The sequence below is a fragment of the Ostrea edulis genome, chromosome 8 (assembly GCF_947568905.1).
Source record: "Ostrea edulis chromosome 8, xbOstEdul1.1, whole genome shotgun sequence".
Lineage (NCBI taxonomy): Eukaryota > Metazoa > Mollusca > Bivalvia > Ostreida > Ostreidae > Ostrea > Ostrea edulis.
In genome coordinates, this window is record NC_079171.1 from 16,210,355 (window position 1) to 16,227,415 (window position 17,061).

Consider the following 17,061-nt stretch of genomic DNA (forward strand, 5'->3'; position numbering starts at 1 on the left):
TTTGAAATCCTCTATTCACACAACCCTAGGAATAAGGCTTTGCCTATATAAAGTAATGAATTTAGTACAGATATCATTCACTGGTATCAAAACATATTCTGATTCATGTGGCAAATACTAGAATACCCAAGTCGGACACCTTTGGTATGATTTTTAATGTATCATTTTGTTGCTCAAACAGATATATATATATATATATATATATATATATATATATATATATATATATATATACTGTATATATATATATACAGTAATTAATTGAATATAAAAAAAGCAGGAAAATATACAGTTCCAAAATATATTTAAATCACTAGCGCTTTCTGGATTTTAAATCCATCCTCAGCTGAATGCAAATATTCACCTGAGGATGGATGTTAAAATCCAGAAAGCGCTAGTGATTTAAATATATTTTGGAACTGTATATTTTCCTGCTTTTTTTATTGAATTATTTTGACTGTGTGATATCAACTCTTTCTATTTGGATTATGTGTGTGTGTGTGTGTGTGTGTGTGTGTGTGTGTGTGTGTTTGTAAGCCCTGTCAATTGAACCAGTGAATAAGAAGGCACACGTGTAAATCAACACGGAGTCGGCCAAAGGAACACGGAAATGGTGGTGTTCAGTTGGATTTTTATAAAAATCAGCATAAAATCATTAAATAGGTCATCTACCATCAAAATCCTGAAGTGTTTACTTAACAGGATTTATGAGATGTGTGTAACAAGTGTGTAAAGATTTAGCACTCGTCCATCTTTTTTCCTTGCGAGCATGACTTACACACTTTCGAAGTGCGCATGCTCTGTTTTAAATGACGTCATTTGTGATATCATCATAATGGAGTTTTCCAGGGAAAGAAGTTGGCCCATCTGAGGTAAGTAAACACGGTTGAAAGAATTTTTTTGCATATTATCAATGGGTTTTTTATTACATAGACTGATTAAATGGTGTTTCATACCGACCGTGTTATGTACAAGCGACAGAGTACCCGAATTACTGAAAATTTCGATGATAATTTAAGTGATAAATCTGCATGAACTGTTTGGTTCTTTTTGAAATATAATCTTTGCAGTTAATGTACTCTGTATACTAAGAATTCATATTGATTTTGGATAGAATTTCACAAAAAGATTTGCGCCAGGTCCTTAGGAATCAACTCCCCTACCCCACCCCCCACACGGCACATTTTTTGGATGATTGGAACGTATACCCCTTTACATCTGTCTCCCTACTTTGAAGTTTTTTCCAACGCTATGACATAAATAATAAATAGATAAATAAATAAAAATGCAAAAATAAAAAAGAAAGATGTATATGTATTCGGATTGGCATGTTCCACTTTGTCCGGGTTGAAATCCCTGAGGATGCAAATGTACATTACGCCGCACTGCTTGCAGTACGTACATGGTACAGGCGTACCGCATAGGTATGTAACTACTAAGACTATAAACCAAAGAGAATATGATATGTAGAACTATTACTCTGAATGCGTTTTACTTGTTTACAATGTAGCCTGTCGGGCTGTGGTGTCACACGCGTGGTTTACACGTGCACTTTAGGTGGCAGTGGAGGAAATTCGAACGATGTATGGATTATTGTCTCCTGGTAACTTTGGCAGTTACCTTTTGCTTTCAATCTACTTTTTAAGAATAATTCAACCCTCGCTAATCATTTCCAAGCTGCATTTCGATCTTTGAAGAATGATCTTCAGCTACAATACAAAATTAAGGGATGATGTTGTGTACTGAGTTTTTCTTGATTGTTTACATCTGTGATTGTTTATGTGATGTATAAACTGATCAAGCTGTACAGTGTCATGACATATAGTGGCATAGCTTCCATTTATATGCTTGCGCATCATTTTGTCAGAAGAAGAAATTTCTAAAATTAAGATTTTTAACATGTATATGATTATATGTGTTTGTTTGAATTTAGTATAATACCTGTAGAGAATATTTCAGTAATATGAAGTGCGACACATTTAGACGCATGCATGTGGTGTTTAAAGGTCTCATCTGAAAGACCAGCAACTTTCTCTTTTGAATGCTAAATATGACGATGGAGCATTCACCTCACTACCTACATTTACACCCTAAATAAAGTACATTAGCATGGCTCGAAACCATGATTTCTTCATTATGAAGCAAATGCTCTGTTACCACTGAGCTACCAATTTTTTAACATGAATTCATAGCTAAAAATTTAAAAAATTTATAACTAATTTTTTGGTTAATTCCATAAATATTATTCCTCTCTCTAGACACAATTCTGGGTAACCCCCTGCCTTTGGGGATATAAGCACATCATTTCTTTCAGAATGGGACAATGTCAGGAGAGCTTTTGTTATTTGTTATACTCTTAGTGTTGATGGTATCTATGAAGAACAGGATAATGTTTTTAGATTATTATTTCTGATATCATATTTGTAAATTGTTTATGAGGGGTTGTTAAAGTTTGTGGACAAAAGGACACACTTATTAAAAATTCAAAGTTATGATAAGTAAAAAATATAGGAGATGTGTAACAAGATTGTAGATTTGAACATTTTAATTTTAATTAATTTTTATAAGTATTGATTTCAGATACATGTATGACATTGCATGCTTGATCGGGGAGGGGGGCTACAGTTAGATAATATTCTGGTCAGCACATTCGATAAACTACAGTTGTACATGGAACTCATTAAATCACTTCTTTTTCTTTCAGTGGTCTTCAACTTTTAATCTCCAAGAAGGAAATGTAATTAAAAGATGAATAAAGTATCCCTAAGAATACCAGAAGAAAGGCTGTGTTGAGAAAAACAGCCCTTCCTCAGTACCTCAGAACTAGATGATAGCCCTTGTTAATTTATGCTGAATATGACACAGTATAGAAGATCTGATCATGAAGAAGTTACACCATCGATACACTTGCCAACTGCCAAAACTACTTTCTGATAGTATGACGAGATTAGAAGATATCATGGTGTAGTCATGACACAAACTGCAAATCAAAGATTCAATGTCTTCCCCAGAGGATGAACAGAGTGCTTCACATGGATAACATTTCCTTTTCGAGTTTTGAAATTAGTAAGTATACAAAATATTTTAGGCCACATAGTCATAAAATTATTTTTTAGATTTCCATCCTTGCTTGGAAAAAAATGGGGCAGGTGGTGTATTTTTTATTTTTCAGAATATATATTTCCTGTTCATTATACTCGCATGTTGCTGTAGAGTGTAGATTACTTCATATTTTTTTTACATTGTTTTCTTTGGACAGAAAATTTTCATACAGCAATATTATAATTGTTTTTAAGTGATTTTGAAGTACATTTTCATGTAACACTGAAGTTGAACATTCTTTTGCGCTTTTTTGAATAATAGTAATTTTTATCTCACCTGAGCTGAAAGTTTAAATGAGCTTTTCCAATCCCCTGTTGTCCGTCTGTCTGTAAACTTTCACATTTCTGACTTCTTCTCAAGAACCACTGGGCCAATTTCAACCAAACTTGACAAAAAGCATCCTTTGTGAAGGGCTTTCAAGTTTGTACAAATAAAGGGCCACACCCCCTTTCAAAGGGAAGATATAGTTACAAAATTGCAAAAATAGGGTTGGGTCATTTAAAAATTTTCTCCTAAAGAACCACTGGGCCAGAAGAGCTGAAATTTACATGAAAGCTTCCTGACATAGTGTAGATTGAAGTTTGTTCAAATCATGACCCCCATAGGTAGGATGGGGCCACAATAGGGGATTAAATATTTTACATACAAATATAAAGGGAAAATCTTTAAAAATCATCTTCTCAAGAAACACTGGGCTAGGAAAGTACAAATTTACATAAAAACTTCCTGACATAGTGCAGATTCAGGTTTGTTAAAATCATGACCCCCTGGGGTAGAATGGGGCCATAAAAATCTTCTTCTCAAGAACCATTAGGCCAGAGCAGTTTACATAATTTACATGAAAGCTTCCTGACATACAGCTCTGTAGTGCAGATTCAAGTTTGTAAAAATAAAATTTCGAAAAGGTGTCGCTGTGTTTGGTGTAATTTTTGTTCGTTCTGCACAAACTTGCTCACTCAGCTTGACACAGCCTAGGTGTTCATATGTAAATTTTTTATTTTTCGTAACTTAAAATGTCGTGTAGCAATGGTGGCCAGATCAAATTTTCCTTCCAATGTTATAATAGGACTAGACATGGGTATCATTTTGCATACAATTTAAAGTATGTTTTTGCATATACACATTTTTCTAATGCCTGTACACATTGAATTATTAAACACCAGGCATGTCCTCCTATCCCCTTTACAAGCTATGTTTGTGTGGGGTTTTTTGGAGTTAGGTTTTAGGTAGGAGAAATCATGGCCCCGTGAGTAGGTTGGGCCACAATACTTAAATAGGGATCAAAGTTTTAGAAGCGAATATGTAGAACAAATCTTTAAATATGGGCCAAGGTGAATCAGGTGAGCGATGTGGCCCATGGGCCTCTTGTTTGAATATGCAGTTTATGCAGGATCAGGATATGCCATTGCCGTATCCGCTAATTAATGAGTCATAATTACCATCATTGTACCACAAAGCAACAGTCACTGTACTGTAGTTCTTTTGCTTAACATTATTCAATTCAGTTTGCCATCATCTTCTTCTAGTCTAAGACACGCACACTCAATAATAAAAGTTCCAAACACAGAATTGGGAAATGGCATGGTATCGCATACTTTCACATTCAATTGCATCTCTATTAATCAATTTTAACAAGGCATACATGTGCAGTCACTTGACCAAATGCATATCACACTGCAACAGTCCTTCACAACTACCACATCTTTGGGTACCCTTATAATAGAAACATGTCAAATATAACCACAACATGCCAAAATGTTAGGGTCAGTCATTGAAATGCTCTAAATGTTTGATATACAAGCCAAATATTTGTTCTCAACTTCTTTTTAAAAAAAAAAAAAGGTAGAATAAAAAAACAATGGGGTGGATAATTTTGAGAGGGGTGGGCGTGGATCTGTAAATATGAAATTCTATGTGGCCTTAAGTACAGTAAATATGAAAGCAGATCTTACTATTTAACAATTTTGTTGATCCATAATTTATTTACAGATTTTATGTGATCTTATTTTGTATAATTAAAATCTTAGATGATATATGTAGAATAATTATATCATTTAGCAAAATGTAATGATTTGTAAACTATAGATACATATACATGTAGTAAATTTGTGTAACAATTAATCCATTCAACCCAAAAATAATTTGCATATTTTAATTGATTTTTAGCTCACCTGAACCAAAGTTTCAAGTGAGCTTTTCTGATCACATTTTGTCTGTCGTCTGTCCGTCTGTCTGTCTGTCCGTCTGTAAACTTTTCACATTTTCGACTTTTTCTCCAGAACCACTGGGCCAATTTCAATCAAACTTGGCCAAAAGCATCCTTGGGTGAAGGGCTTTCAAGTTTGTTCAAATGAAGGGCCATGTCCCTTTCAAAGGGGAGATAATCACAAAAATAGTGTGGGGTCATTTAAAAATCTTCTTCTCAAGAACCACTGGGCCAGAAGAGCTGAAATTTACCTGAAAGCTTCCTGACATATTGCAGATTCAAGTTTGTTCAAATCATGGCCCCCGGGGGTAGGATGGGGCCACAAGGGGGGATCAAAGTTTTACATACATATATATAGGGAAAAACTTTAAAAATCTTCTTCTCAAGAACCACTAAGCCAGAAAAGCTGAGGCCAAAAATAAAAATTGATTTGTTTGATGTACTCCGACCGACCAATCAAATTTGCTCCTACCCGACCATTTTTTCCAGCAATTTAAAACTTTTTTGAGGGGGGGGTCCCTTGAAAAATAGAAAATTCTCCTTATTATAAAAGAAAATATTACAAATTTTCATGACGTTAAAAAAAAACCACAAAAAAAAACCCTACCTACCGACCCACCTTGAAAAATGTGAGTCGGAGTACATCAAACAAAAATATTTTTAATGATGGCCTGAGATTTACATGAAAGCTTCCTGACATAATGCAGATTCAAGTTTGTTCAAATCATGGGCCCCGGGGGTTGGATGGGGCCACAATAGGGGATCAAAGTTTTACATACAAATATATATGAAAAATCTTTAAACATCTTCTTCTCAAGAACCACTGAGCCAGAAAAACTGATTTTTACATGAAAACTTTCTGACATAGTGCAGATTCAAGTTTGTTCAAATCATGGCCCCCGGGGGTAGGATGGGGCCACAATTGGGGGGGGGGACCCCATCAGTAAGCACGCCCCCTACTTCCGGTGTAATGGCAGTAACTGCAAAAATGAAGGCCATTGTGTACAATACTTCATTATCATTTAATGTTGTTCACGTTCTTTTGACCCAGGGATCGAATATTTTCCTACAATTTACAGTGGATCAAAGAGAATTGTTTTATAGTTTTTTTCTTCTTTATGCATATATGACCCAGTATGTCTCTGCAGAGGACAGATCTACATCTGGCATTTTCTAATGACTTAATGTTCACTATTTTTAGCGATCAATTAAGTTTTTTAAAATTAGTTTTTCAATCAAAATTAGCATAAATATAAATCTATAGCTAACCAGGGGTATGATGCATGTGACCCAAATTTGTCATTATGCAGGGGCCTATATCTATTCTACGAAGTATATTTGATGCACATTAAAGTTTGAAAATTTTAATTCAAAATATGCATTAAAACCGCTGTTTGAACAAGGCATAAGTATCATTTTAAAGTTACATATGTACGTAAGTATCTTTGCTAGATATGATGTTCAAAAAGATTAATCAGTTTTTTTAATTACTGATTAGATCACCTGAGTGGGTATAAGGATTGATAAACTAAGATTTTGAATTTTTAAAAAAGCTAACAGACAGATGAAAGAGCTTGATAAATACCATAATACAGTCCATCATAACATGGGTGCATGAAAATCATGCAGGTTCTAGAGCAGATATTAATATATTAGGTAGAACATTGATGATACGTCTGGTATATGTAAGTTGTAACACCCTCTTCATTAATACTGTGCATTTTGACAAAATAGTATATGAAGTCCAGTGGTTCCATTGAATTTGAACATATGTTGAATAAATATATAGTTAGTAGTGGTAGGGAACAGGTATTGCTTGAATGTGTCTACTAGATTTCTTGTTAAATAACCTTCACTTTAATTTCAGTCAAACATAATTTTGCATCAAAGAGAAAAAGTGGCTTTGACATAACCTAGAAAATACAATATTCATTAAAAAGAGCATGGCACCAGGATAGCTAGATGCCCATATTCCCAGCAAAATGAGCCAGTCCTAAAGAGAGTCCACTAGAGATGAAATAAAACTCATTAAAATGTATTGAGAAAAGGTATATATATACAAGTTTTGATTTGCACCTTAAGAGTATATTGATAATTTGTATTTTGACAGCCTCCAACTGAAATACAATGAAAATATTGCTGCAGTACTGTAATTATGTCTCCCCTCTTTCAGGGGAGATATATTGTTTTTGTACTTTCTGTCCGTCTGCCACAAAATCTTGTGAACACTTCTCCTATATGGCTTATCGGATAGACTTGAAACTTTGTACAATGCTTCATTGCCATTTGTAGATGTGTATATTGGTGGGATGGAAGGATCCAATTATTTTCCTAAAAGTTAATAGTAGATCTAAGAGGGGTGGAGGATGTAAAATACCTTGTCAACACTTCTCCTCCTATATGGCTTAATGGATATATTTGAAACTTTGTACAATGCTTCATTGCCATTTGTAGATGTGCATATTGTCGGGACAGGAGGGTCCAATTATTTTTCTAAAAGTTAATAGTAGATCTGAGAGGTGTGGAGAATGTTAAAATAGCTCGTGAATACTTCTCCTATACGGCTTATCCGATAGACTTGAAATTTTGTAGAATACTTCAATGCCATTTGCGATGTGCATATTGCAGGGACAGATCAAAGATCCAAATGTTGTCCCTAATATAGTGGATTGTAGGGGTGGAGGGTGTAAAATAGTTTGTGAACCCTTCTCCTATGTGGCTTAATTATTGGAGTTCATAATGTCTATGTTCCTGCTCATGCTTTATCTTCCATACCATGCAGTACATTAAGGGGTTGGAGGTTTCATTTGGAGCACTTCCAATTTGGGGAGCTGGGGATACATGTGTTTTTCATAAAAACAATCTGAAGTTATGATATATTTGTCATAAAATGTTTATGATATCTGTATCACTTTGAATCTTTAAAAATGATAATTGATATGTGAATTAATATTTACAGCTGATCATTTGATAAACACTTACTTTGTAGAAATAGAAATTATGATTTTTATCTAATTGTACATTTCTTGCTACCTTTTACGAAGACCTTTTACTAATCACTTCTCTAAATATTTTTGCAGATTTGTCAGAATGTTATGCATCATGATCAACAGAAAAAAACTTCACAGGTAGACCAAAGCTGACATGGGATGAGATCCTAAAACGAGACCTAGAGTTTAGAGGATTGGATAGGATCAATCCACTGGGTCGCCAAGTGTGGAAGTACAAACTTCAACCTCGACAGGACAGCCAGGCCACACCCTTGCAAAAATATTAATTTGGCCTGGATAGTCAAAATGAGTGATGATGATGATATCAAGGTCTGACACTGTAAGCTCAGTAAGGGTAGATGCTGGCAATGGAGCTGTTAAGCAATACAACAAACAGGTTTAACATTGAACGTGTTTATGTACTTTTTTAGCTCACCTGAGCCAAAGGCTCAAATGAGCTTTTCTGATCACATTTGCCTGTCGTCTGTCTCTCTGTAAACGTTTCACATTTTCATTTTCTTCTCCAGAGTGAACCACTGGGCCAGTTTCAATCAAACTTGGTATGCATCATCAATAGATAAAGGGTATGCAAAAATAGGGTGGGGTCATTTAAAAAACCTTTTCAAGAACCACTGGACCAGGAAAGTTGAATTCACATAAAAGGTTCCTGTTTTGTGCAAATCATGGTATCCGGGGGTAGGGTGAGGTCACAATCGAGGATCAAAGTTTTACATTCATATATAGTACAGATTCAAGTTTGTTAAAGGTCATGGCTCACAGGGGTAGAGTGGGGTCGCAATAGGGGATCTAAGTTTTATATGTGAAATATATACAAGGAAAATCTTTTAAAATCTTCTCCTAAAAAACTAGATGCAGAACTAAACCCAAAATCGTAGCTCTTTGAGAAGATATTGGGGCAAGTCAGAGCGCTAGAGCTTCAGATGAACCCCTTATTAAAAATCTTCAATTTACGGCACAGAAAAAAAGTGCATGGTTAAGTCCCTCTATCACTGCATTCCTGCATCGCTGTCTCATGAATTTAATATTAAATAATTCCTAACATATTTTCCCACTATACTTGTTTCCAAGCATACTTTCAAATATTCCTTAAACCCACATATAACCTAAAAACTCACAGCTTCAAGTGATTTTCTTTGTTGATGTAGCCATGTTAGGTATACGTAGCCAGTCAATTTGAACCCCAGTTCATTTCCATACTCGTACTCATTTTGAAACATAATGTCTGTGTGAACTAATATCCCCACAAATATTTTTAGTGAAATATTTTTGATGAAATCATCCCAGTTGGGTTAAATACTTATTATTCAAAAACTGTAGGTTTGAATATTGAACTAATCTCACAGCTTTCTTAAGTTTGGTCCCCATCCACTCTAGTCTGTTTTTACGCTTAACTATTGAAATGGAGTGTAAGGGATCAGACTAGGCTTTAATAGCATTATCAATTTTCAAAAGCTTTAGAAAAATTATACAATTTTAGGTCACTTGAGTAAACTCAGATGACATATTGCTATTGGTCTGCGTCCGTTGTAGTCCGTCGATGTTAACAAATGAATATTTTTAACTAAATTCTATAACTGAAAGGTGAAGATAACGAACAGCGATCAATCTACGATTCGAATAACAGAATTCTTTTCAAATTTAGTATGAAGCACACAAATTTACATTAAACCTTCCTGACATAGTGCATATTCAAGTTTGTTAAAATCATTTCCCAGGAGGTATGGTGTGGTAACAATAGGGGATCAAAGTTTTATATGCTGATATATTTAAAGGAAAAATCTTTAAAGATATCTCTTGAACTATTTAAGCTAGAGCTTTCATATCTTGTATATACAATTTTTATGGCAAAACAAATCTGACCTATTCAGTGTGTCCTGAACTACATTGTGTTTAAGGTAAAACTTATACGGTACCAATTTTGATGCACCAGATGCGCATTTCGACAAATAATGTCTCTTCAGTGGTTGGCGTGGGTTCGAATCCTGTTTGCACCGGTAAGTGAGAAAGTTTCCCAGTTTACTCTCGGAAGGTCAGTGGTCTCTTCCCAGGTACATTGTATCTGGGTTCTCTCTTCCACCAATAAAAACTGGGCACCACCCGATAACTGAAAAATTGTTGAGTGTGGCGGAAAACAGCTAAAACAATCAATCATATTATGTTCTTTGACCTTGTGACCCTGAACTCTGAGTTTGACCTACTTTTAAGAAAGTATAACTTATTAAGTATATCCAGGACTATTTTAGATAGGGCTTTCATGTATTGTATATAGATTACTTATGGCAAGGTCTTTCATATCATTCCAAGACCTATGACTTCATACCTTGGTCTTATCCAGAACAGCAATATCATGCTTGTCATATCTTTGTGTTATATGATTTCATTTTAGTAATGTTGTGTTCTTTAGAGGTAGGTTTGGGTCACATTATTCATGAGAATAAAGATTGATAAAATAGCATTTAAAAATCAAAACAGCAGGGCCAAGGTGACTCAGGTGAGCGATGTGGCCCCTGGGCCTCTTGTTGATTTTGATATTTGTACAGATATCGTTTGTATGAGAAATGGAACTCTTTTTTCTTCTTTTACAAATACATGTATTATCATATGGATCCATCTGTGTTGATTATTTAATCAAAGGACTACATTCAATGTATTAAATGCAAATTTATTGATATGTCTGTGGTTGAATTACTCATGTATGTATACATTTTTTTGGCACATGCAATTACATATATAATGTATATATATATATATGCTAATTGTACATATAACATCTCCTGTAATATAATAAAATATATGACTGAAAATAAAAGACCTGCTGTTTTCATTGCTACCATGGAACATTAAAAGATTAGAATAATTCAAATATATTAATGAATTCTGTAATATATGAATTTGATATTTGTATACAATTGCCTCACTGGTGTTCAATGTGAACTTTGGTTTATCATTTCAGTTTGCTCTTTATATCAAATCAAAATTTAAGACAAATAAGGAATTATTTCCGAAATTGGTTAATATGGTACATTGTAGTAAAATAATCAAGAGTTTATTCATATGAGATAGCTAAATTCCACATGGATAACCAGTGACTGATTCTTAATTGTCAACATTTTCACCAAACAGTTTAGAAATTACCCCGGTACATACTATTGGGGGATTATAAAATTCCTTAAAAAGTGACATATTTTTAAATATCACCTTTTCAAGGAGAAAAATCCCTTTAAGTATATGAATCCTATGAAGAAATTAAAAGAGAGGTGGCTATAGGTATATGCGATCCACCTGATCTTTATTTTTCTGCAACATATTCAAGTGTGTTTTTATCACTTGTATGGTGAGATTCATTTGTGGCAAGAGCTGTTATGATGTCTCGAGTCAGAAAGCACCAGAATCCACTAGGAATAGTTTTAGATCTATGGAGCGCCAAATTAACAAACTCAAATATTTGAAGATATCTTTAATTATTTGAAGATATTATCAATTCATTTCATGCACGCAATCAAAGATCTCTTCAAATAATTAATATCTTCAATTCTGCATTATATATATATTGCGAGCATGAATTGAATTATTGATATCATTATTTATTCTGCTGAATTGATGCACGCAATAATTTAATTGTTGCTCTCCTCAAATGAATTATAATTTAATGATACCAACAATAGAATTAATGCATTGCTACAATTCAATTGAAGAGAGCAATAATTCATTAATGCTAACATCACTTAATGTGCACAATAATTGAATTATTGCTCTCTTCTATTGAATTAATGATATCATTAATTAAATTGATGGGTGGAATAATTATTTTAGAGAGATTATCTAATTGAGATATAATCTTCAATTCAAGATATCCACAATTGAATGATTTCTTTAATTGAATTGTTGCTCTTTTAAAAAAAAAATGATGCGCGCATTAATTGCTTATGAAATAGCCTTGTATATATAATTAAAAAGATCCTCCATTGAATTAAAAGAGATAATCAAGTCATTCATACAGAGCTCTAAATTAATTTTTGCGAGCAATATTTCCACCACATGGATGTGCGCATCAATTGAATTAATGAGAGCGATAATTGATTTGATGCGCGTATATTATTGGACTTCAATTTGAGCGTATGTAAAACATTAATAAGATTTTAAAAATCAACCTGGTGAATTTGTATTATAAAGGTCATGAGAGGACACGTCCAGTTTTTGAACAAAAACAGAAGGTAATATATTCCCTTGAATTTGCAATTGGTCATCTCTGTCCTCAGATCGGCAGGGAAAGGAGTGGGGGTCCAAATCACTTTTATGAGGGAGATTATTTCTCATTCGAAGGCGCGAATTGCCAATGTTCAGGGAATGTTTTAAATCTCTACTTGCCTTTCGAGACTGAACTAAGTTCATCAATAAAACTTACAAATATGTAACTTGAATTTTACCTTTCGTTATAATAGTTCAATTTATGCGCAATGTACCAGGTTCAATTGTCGGTGTGTTTCAGACGTGGTTAATGGGGGGGGGGGGGTCCAACACGTAACACGTTTAGGGAAGGGCGTAATGAGTGCCAAAGGCACAAAATCTCTAAACAAAAATATCTAAGATGAAGCAAAATCGTGATTTTTGGGGGTTCTCTATTACAATTTTGTCCTCATATTTCAAGGTGAGATGATAGTCAAAATTGACATAATGTGCATGTACATATCATAAACATGTAGATATTTTTGTAACAGTATATAAAGGAACCGGGAACAAATCCTGATTCTGAAGTTATGTTATATAAACTGGTGTTATAAACCGGATTTTCAAAGAATTTATGGTTTTTGCAACGTTTGATTAAAGTTTTCTGTAAGGTCACATCTATGTAGTTACATATATAAACAGAATGTTCATGAAAATGTTCCCTTTTAGAGTGGAATTAAGATATCGCGTAACATTTCTTTACAAAGATATCTAATTTTTATTCATGTCAAAAGTCAACAAAAAACTTAAAGTGATACAAAAAATGTATATAATTATGAATACTTGTTTTAGATCCTTTAGGCACTGTATTACAGAATTTTGATTTTATTTATCATACTTTTTGGTCGAATTACTACAGAGTCTGGCCCGTACAGCATGCATTGGCAAACGAGGGAGTCTATGATCATAGAAGTATATATATATATATATATATAATAATGATGATTATCATAAGTTATTATTACAATAAAAGTCATCATTATGGACACTACTACCCCTCCCCCCGACCGGTCGCGGTAGCTCATTGGTAGAGAGTTCGCTTCGTAACCGGGAGGTCGTGAGTTCAAGCATCGTTCATGCGTCAAACCTAAGACGTTAAAATTGGTAGTGTTAATTGCTCCTTCGCCAAACGCTCGACATTTAGAAGTGAGAATCACGGATCTTTTGGATGTGACCTTATAAACGTATATCCCTTGTCGTACATGTAGTAGGTGTTGGCACGATATTTCAAAGAACCCTCACTGCTACGACCCTGAACCCTATGGATACATTGGATAGGTCTAAATTCGTGGTACTCCGCTTAAAGCTGGTTACGTCTCAATATGAATACAATATTCTCGACGGGACGTAAAATATATAATCAATCATCCAATGAATACTACCCCCCCCCCTTTATTTTTTATTTTCTTGCGGCGATAATTTCAACGAAATGTGTGGATTCTCTGTCTATCCCATCCCAATTTCGATTTATGTCATCGTTTCACGCTTTTTTGTAAGCTTTAGAGATTTGGCCTTATTTATTTAGCGTGGTGAGAATGATTGTTTGGATGTTTCAGAGTGTTTGATTGCCCGTGTGTATCAGAGTGTTTAGCTGGCTGCGTGTACCAGAGTATTTAATTGGCCATGTGAGTCAGAGTGTTCAATTACACGTGTGTGTCAGAGTGTTCATTTGCCCGTGTGTGCCAGAGTGTTCAATTGCCTGTGTGTAAAGGAAAGTGTTCAATTGACCGTGTGTAAAGGAATGTGTTCAATTGCCTGTGTGTAAAGGAAAGTGTTCAATTGCCTGTGTGTAAAGGAAAGTGTTCAATTGCCCGTGTGTAAAGGAAAGTGTTCAATTGCCCGTGTGTAAAAGAAAGTGTTCAATTGCCCGTGTGTAAAGGAATGTGTTCAATTGCCCTCAAGGAGTGAATATTTCACAAATTTCGACCGCAGCAATGTCTTCTATGTTGTTTTTAGTACCAAATAGTAAATTTTCGTACTAAAATACCAATAACTGTAGAAGTGTTCAGTTGCAGGTGGGAAGTTAAGGTGTTCATTTGACACGCGTTACACGTGTGTGTGTGTGTGTGTGTGTGTGTGTGTGTGTGTGTGTGTATTCGCTTAACCATTCATTTTAGAGACTTACTGTCTTTGTTCCTCATCTGATTTTCTCCATCGCCATCGTGATGATTTCCAGTTAACGGTTGCCTTTCCGATTCTTCAATCTTTCTTTTTTCAGCTGTAGAAAAGTACCATACAACAGCACGGTAAGGCTAATATTAATTTCGGTGCATTTTAATTCATTCGATCAAAGGGTGCTGATAACTACGCCCAAGTATATCAAGACACTTCGAAGCATGACTAGTCCAAAATTAGAATTCTATTTTTTCTAGTGGTCAGTGCGTGATTTTAATTTCCCTTTTAACAAGAGGCCAACAGGCCTTATCGGTCACCAGAGTATTAGTTAAAAGTATCATTAGTACCAAGGGCTATGTAATCTATTTAAAAAATTCTGATCTACTTACCTAAGCAAAATTCAAATATTTAGCAACAGCAAGATGTCTTCTTAAAACTTAAATGCTCCCAAAGTGCATATACTGATGAAAAACCTTACATAATATAACATACGTAACATTAACACGATATGACTAGTTTGGACCTGTCCTAGAGTCAAAACCCTAAGGTTGCAAAATTCACAATTTTGGTACATCCTTTCCTGTTTTTCCTAAATATGCACTTAATTGTTTATATCGTATCAGGAAACATAAAAGAGCCTTTCTAATGATAAAAACAATAATATTTACCATAAATTTGGTCCCACCCTGGAACCAAAACCCTTGGGATCATGAAATTTACAATTTTGGTAAAAAAAAAACAAACAAAAAAAAAAAAAAACAATGACATACTCCTTCTAAATATCTGTTTAGTCACAATTTAGTATCAATAGCATTAAATAAGATAATATCTAAATGTTTTACACATATATATACTATATAATATTAAGTTTTGGCCCACCCTTGGGTCAGAACCTCTACTCTAAGGATCCAAACACCGCCGTCAGACAATTGGCACTCCCTGGAGAAGAGGGTTCTGAGGAGACCCCGATCAGAGAGGCAGCCAGAGCGTCCTGCGGAGGTTGCACCTGCCCCCCCCCCCCCCCCTCTCCACCTAGGTTGTCCACTTTGGTGACTTCCACTCCACCCAAACGGAGGATGCCCACTGTCAGTCTGTCGTTCTTGCGCTGGCACCCGCATTACCTCCTACCCACGTGGAGATAGTGAATGGCACGTGTCAAGTCAGTCAGGGTGAGCACTTTAACCCTCAGATCAATTTACAATTTTACCAGTCCCCCTTTCCCAAAAAAAAAAAAGCTGCCACGATCTACTTGGGGACATATCCCCAGCAAACTCAAGTTCAAAATCTTGGAGGGTCAACTTATGACCTCTCACTACTGCTCAAATATGCCTTGGATTTGAACAATTTAGAATTCCAGGGCGACTTGCAAATTTCCAATGGTAAATTGTGCGCTACTCAGTCTAAACCCAACACGATCTTGCCAATCGAAAAATGGACATCCGCTTTTGTAGTTTATTCTAGCATACTGGAAAAGCATGCCTACAAGGCTCAAGAATTGCTAAAATACATTAGGGATATTTGCCTTGCAGAGAGCAGGTCCCAAACCTGGTAAAAGTACGATGAGCAATGTCGCTTACGCAAGGCCCTCGCACCTCATACTTCATGAGGAGAGATCAATGCGGAGCATTGCTATTGTATGCATCGGCTAATACAACTCGCACACCCCTTTGAAAAATGTTATGAGTAAGCAGGGTTTTTTGGGGGGATATTTTATTAAATATGATCATAACATTAAAGCCTTTGAGCTAAATCTGTATCGCTCAGATGGAACACACTTGTCAGATTTCGGCAATCGAATTTTACTTAACCATCTTCAGGCAACCTTACAAGCTTTTATCACAAACAAGGCAAACATATACCCGTCTGCAAGCACTGGTAAGTAAATCAACCCACATCTTGTGTTTAATGAGCAAGGTGGTACCAAATAAAACCAAAAATAAACAAACATGCTTCATCCTTTTAGCTCACCTGAGCTGAAAGCTCAAATGAACTTCTCTGATATTCTGTTGCCAGTCGCCTGTGTAGATTTGTGAAAACCATGACCCCAGGGGTAGTATGGGGCCACAATAGGAGATCAATGTTTTACATACAAATATATAGGGAAAATATTTTAAAATTTTATTCTCAAGAACCACTGGGTCAGAAAAGTTTACATTTACATGAAAGCTTCCTGACATAGTGCAGATTCACGTTTGTGAAGACCATGACCTCCAGTGGTAGGTTGGGGTCACAATGTAGGATCAAATTATACATACAATTATATAGGGAAATATTTAAAAATCTTCCGATGAAGAATCACTGAACCAGTAGAGTTTACATTTACATGAATAGTTCGTGACATAGTGCAGATTCAAGTTTGTAGAAATCATGGCCCGGGGGTAGGTTTGGGTCAATATCTAT

At 35.1% G+C, this 17,061-nt stretch overlaps 1 protein-coding gene and 1 long non-coding RNA gene across 2 annotated transcripts in view; one reads left to right on the top strand and one right to left on the bottom strand.

Annotated features, from left to right (window-relative positions):
• LOC125661494 (uncharacterized) overlaps positions 1-17,061 on the bottom strand; it is a 75,615-nt gene that overhangs the window by 35,455 nt on the left and 23,099 nt on the right. Inside the window, exon 6 of the mRNA XM_056147027.1 lies at positions 14,672-14,764. Within this exon, the coding sequence (XP_056003002.1) occupies positions 14,672-14,764 (93 nt within the window). The remainder of the gene's footprint in view (positions 1-14,671; positions 14,765-17,061) is intronic.
• Positions 1,045-11,128, top strand: LOC130049442 (uncharacterized). The gene is made up of 3 exons (XR_008797940.1): positions 1,045-3,066; positions 7,176-7,356; positions 8,389-11,128. It is a non-coding gene; the product is annotated as an uncharacterized LOC130049442 (long non-coding RNA).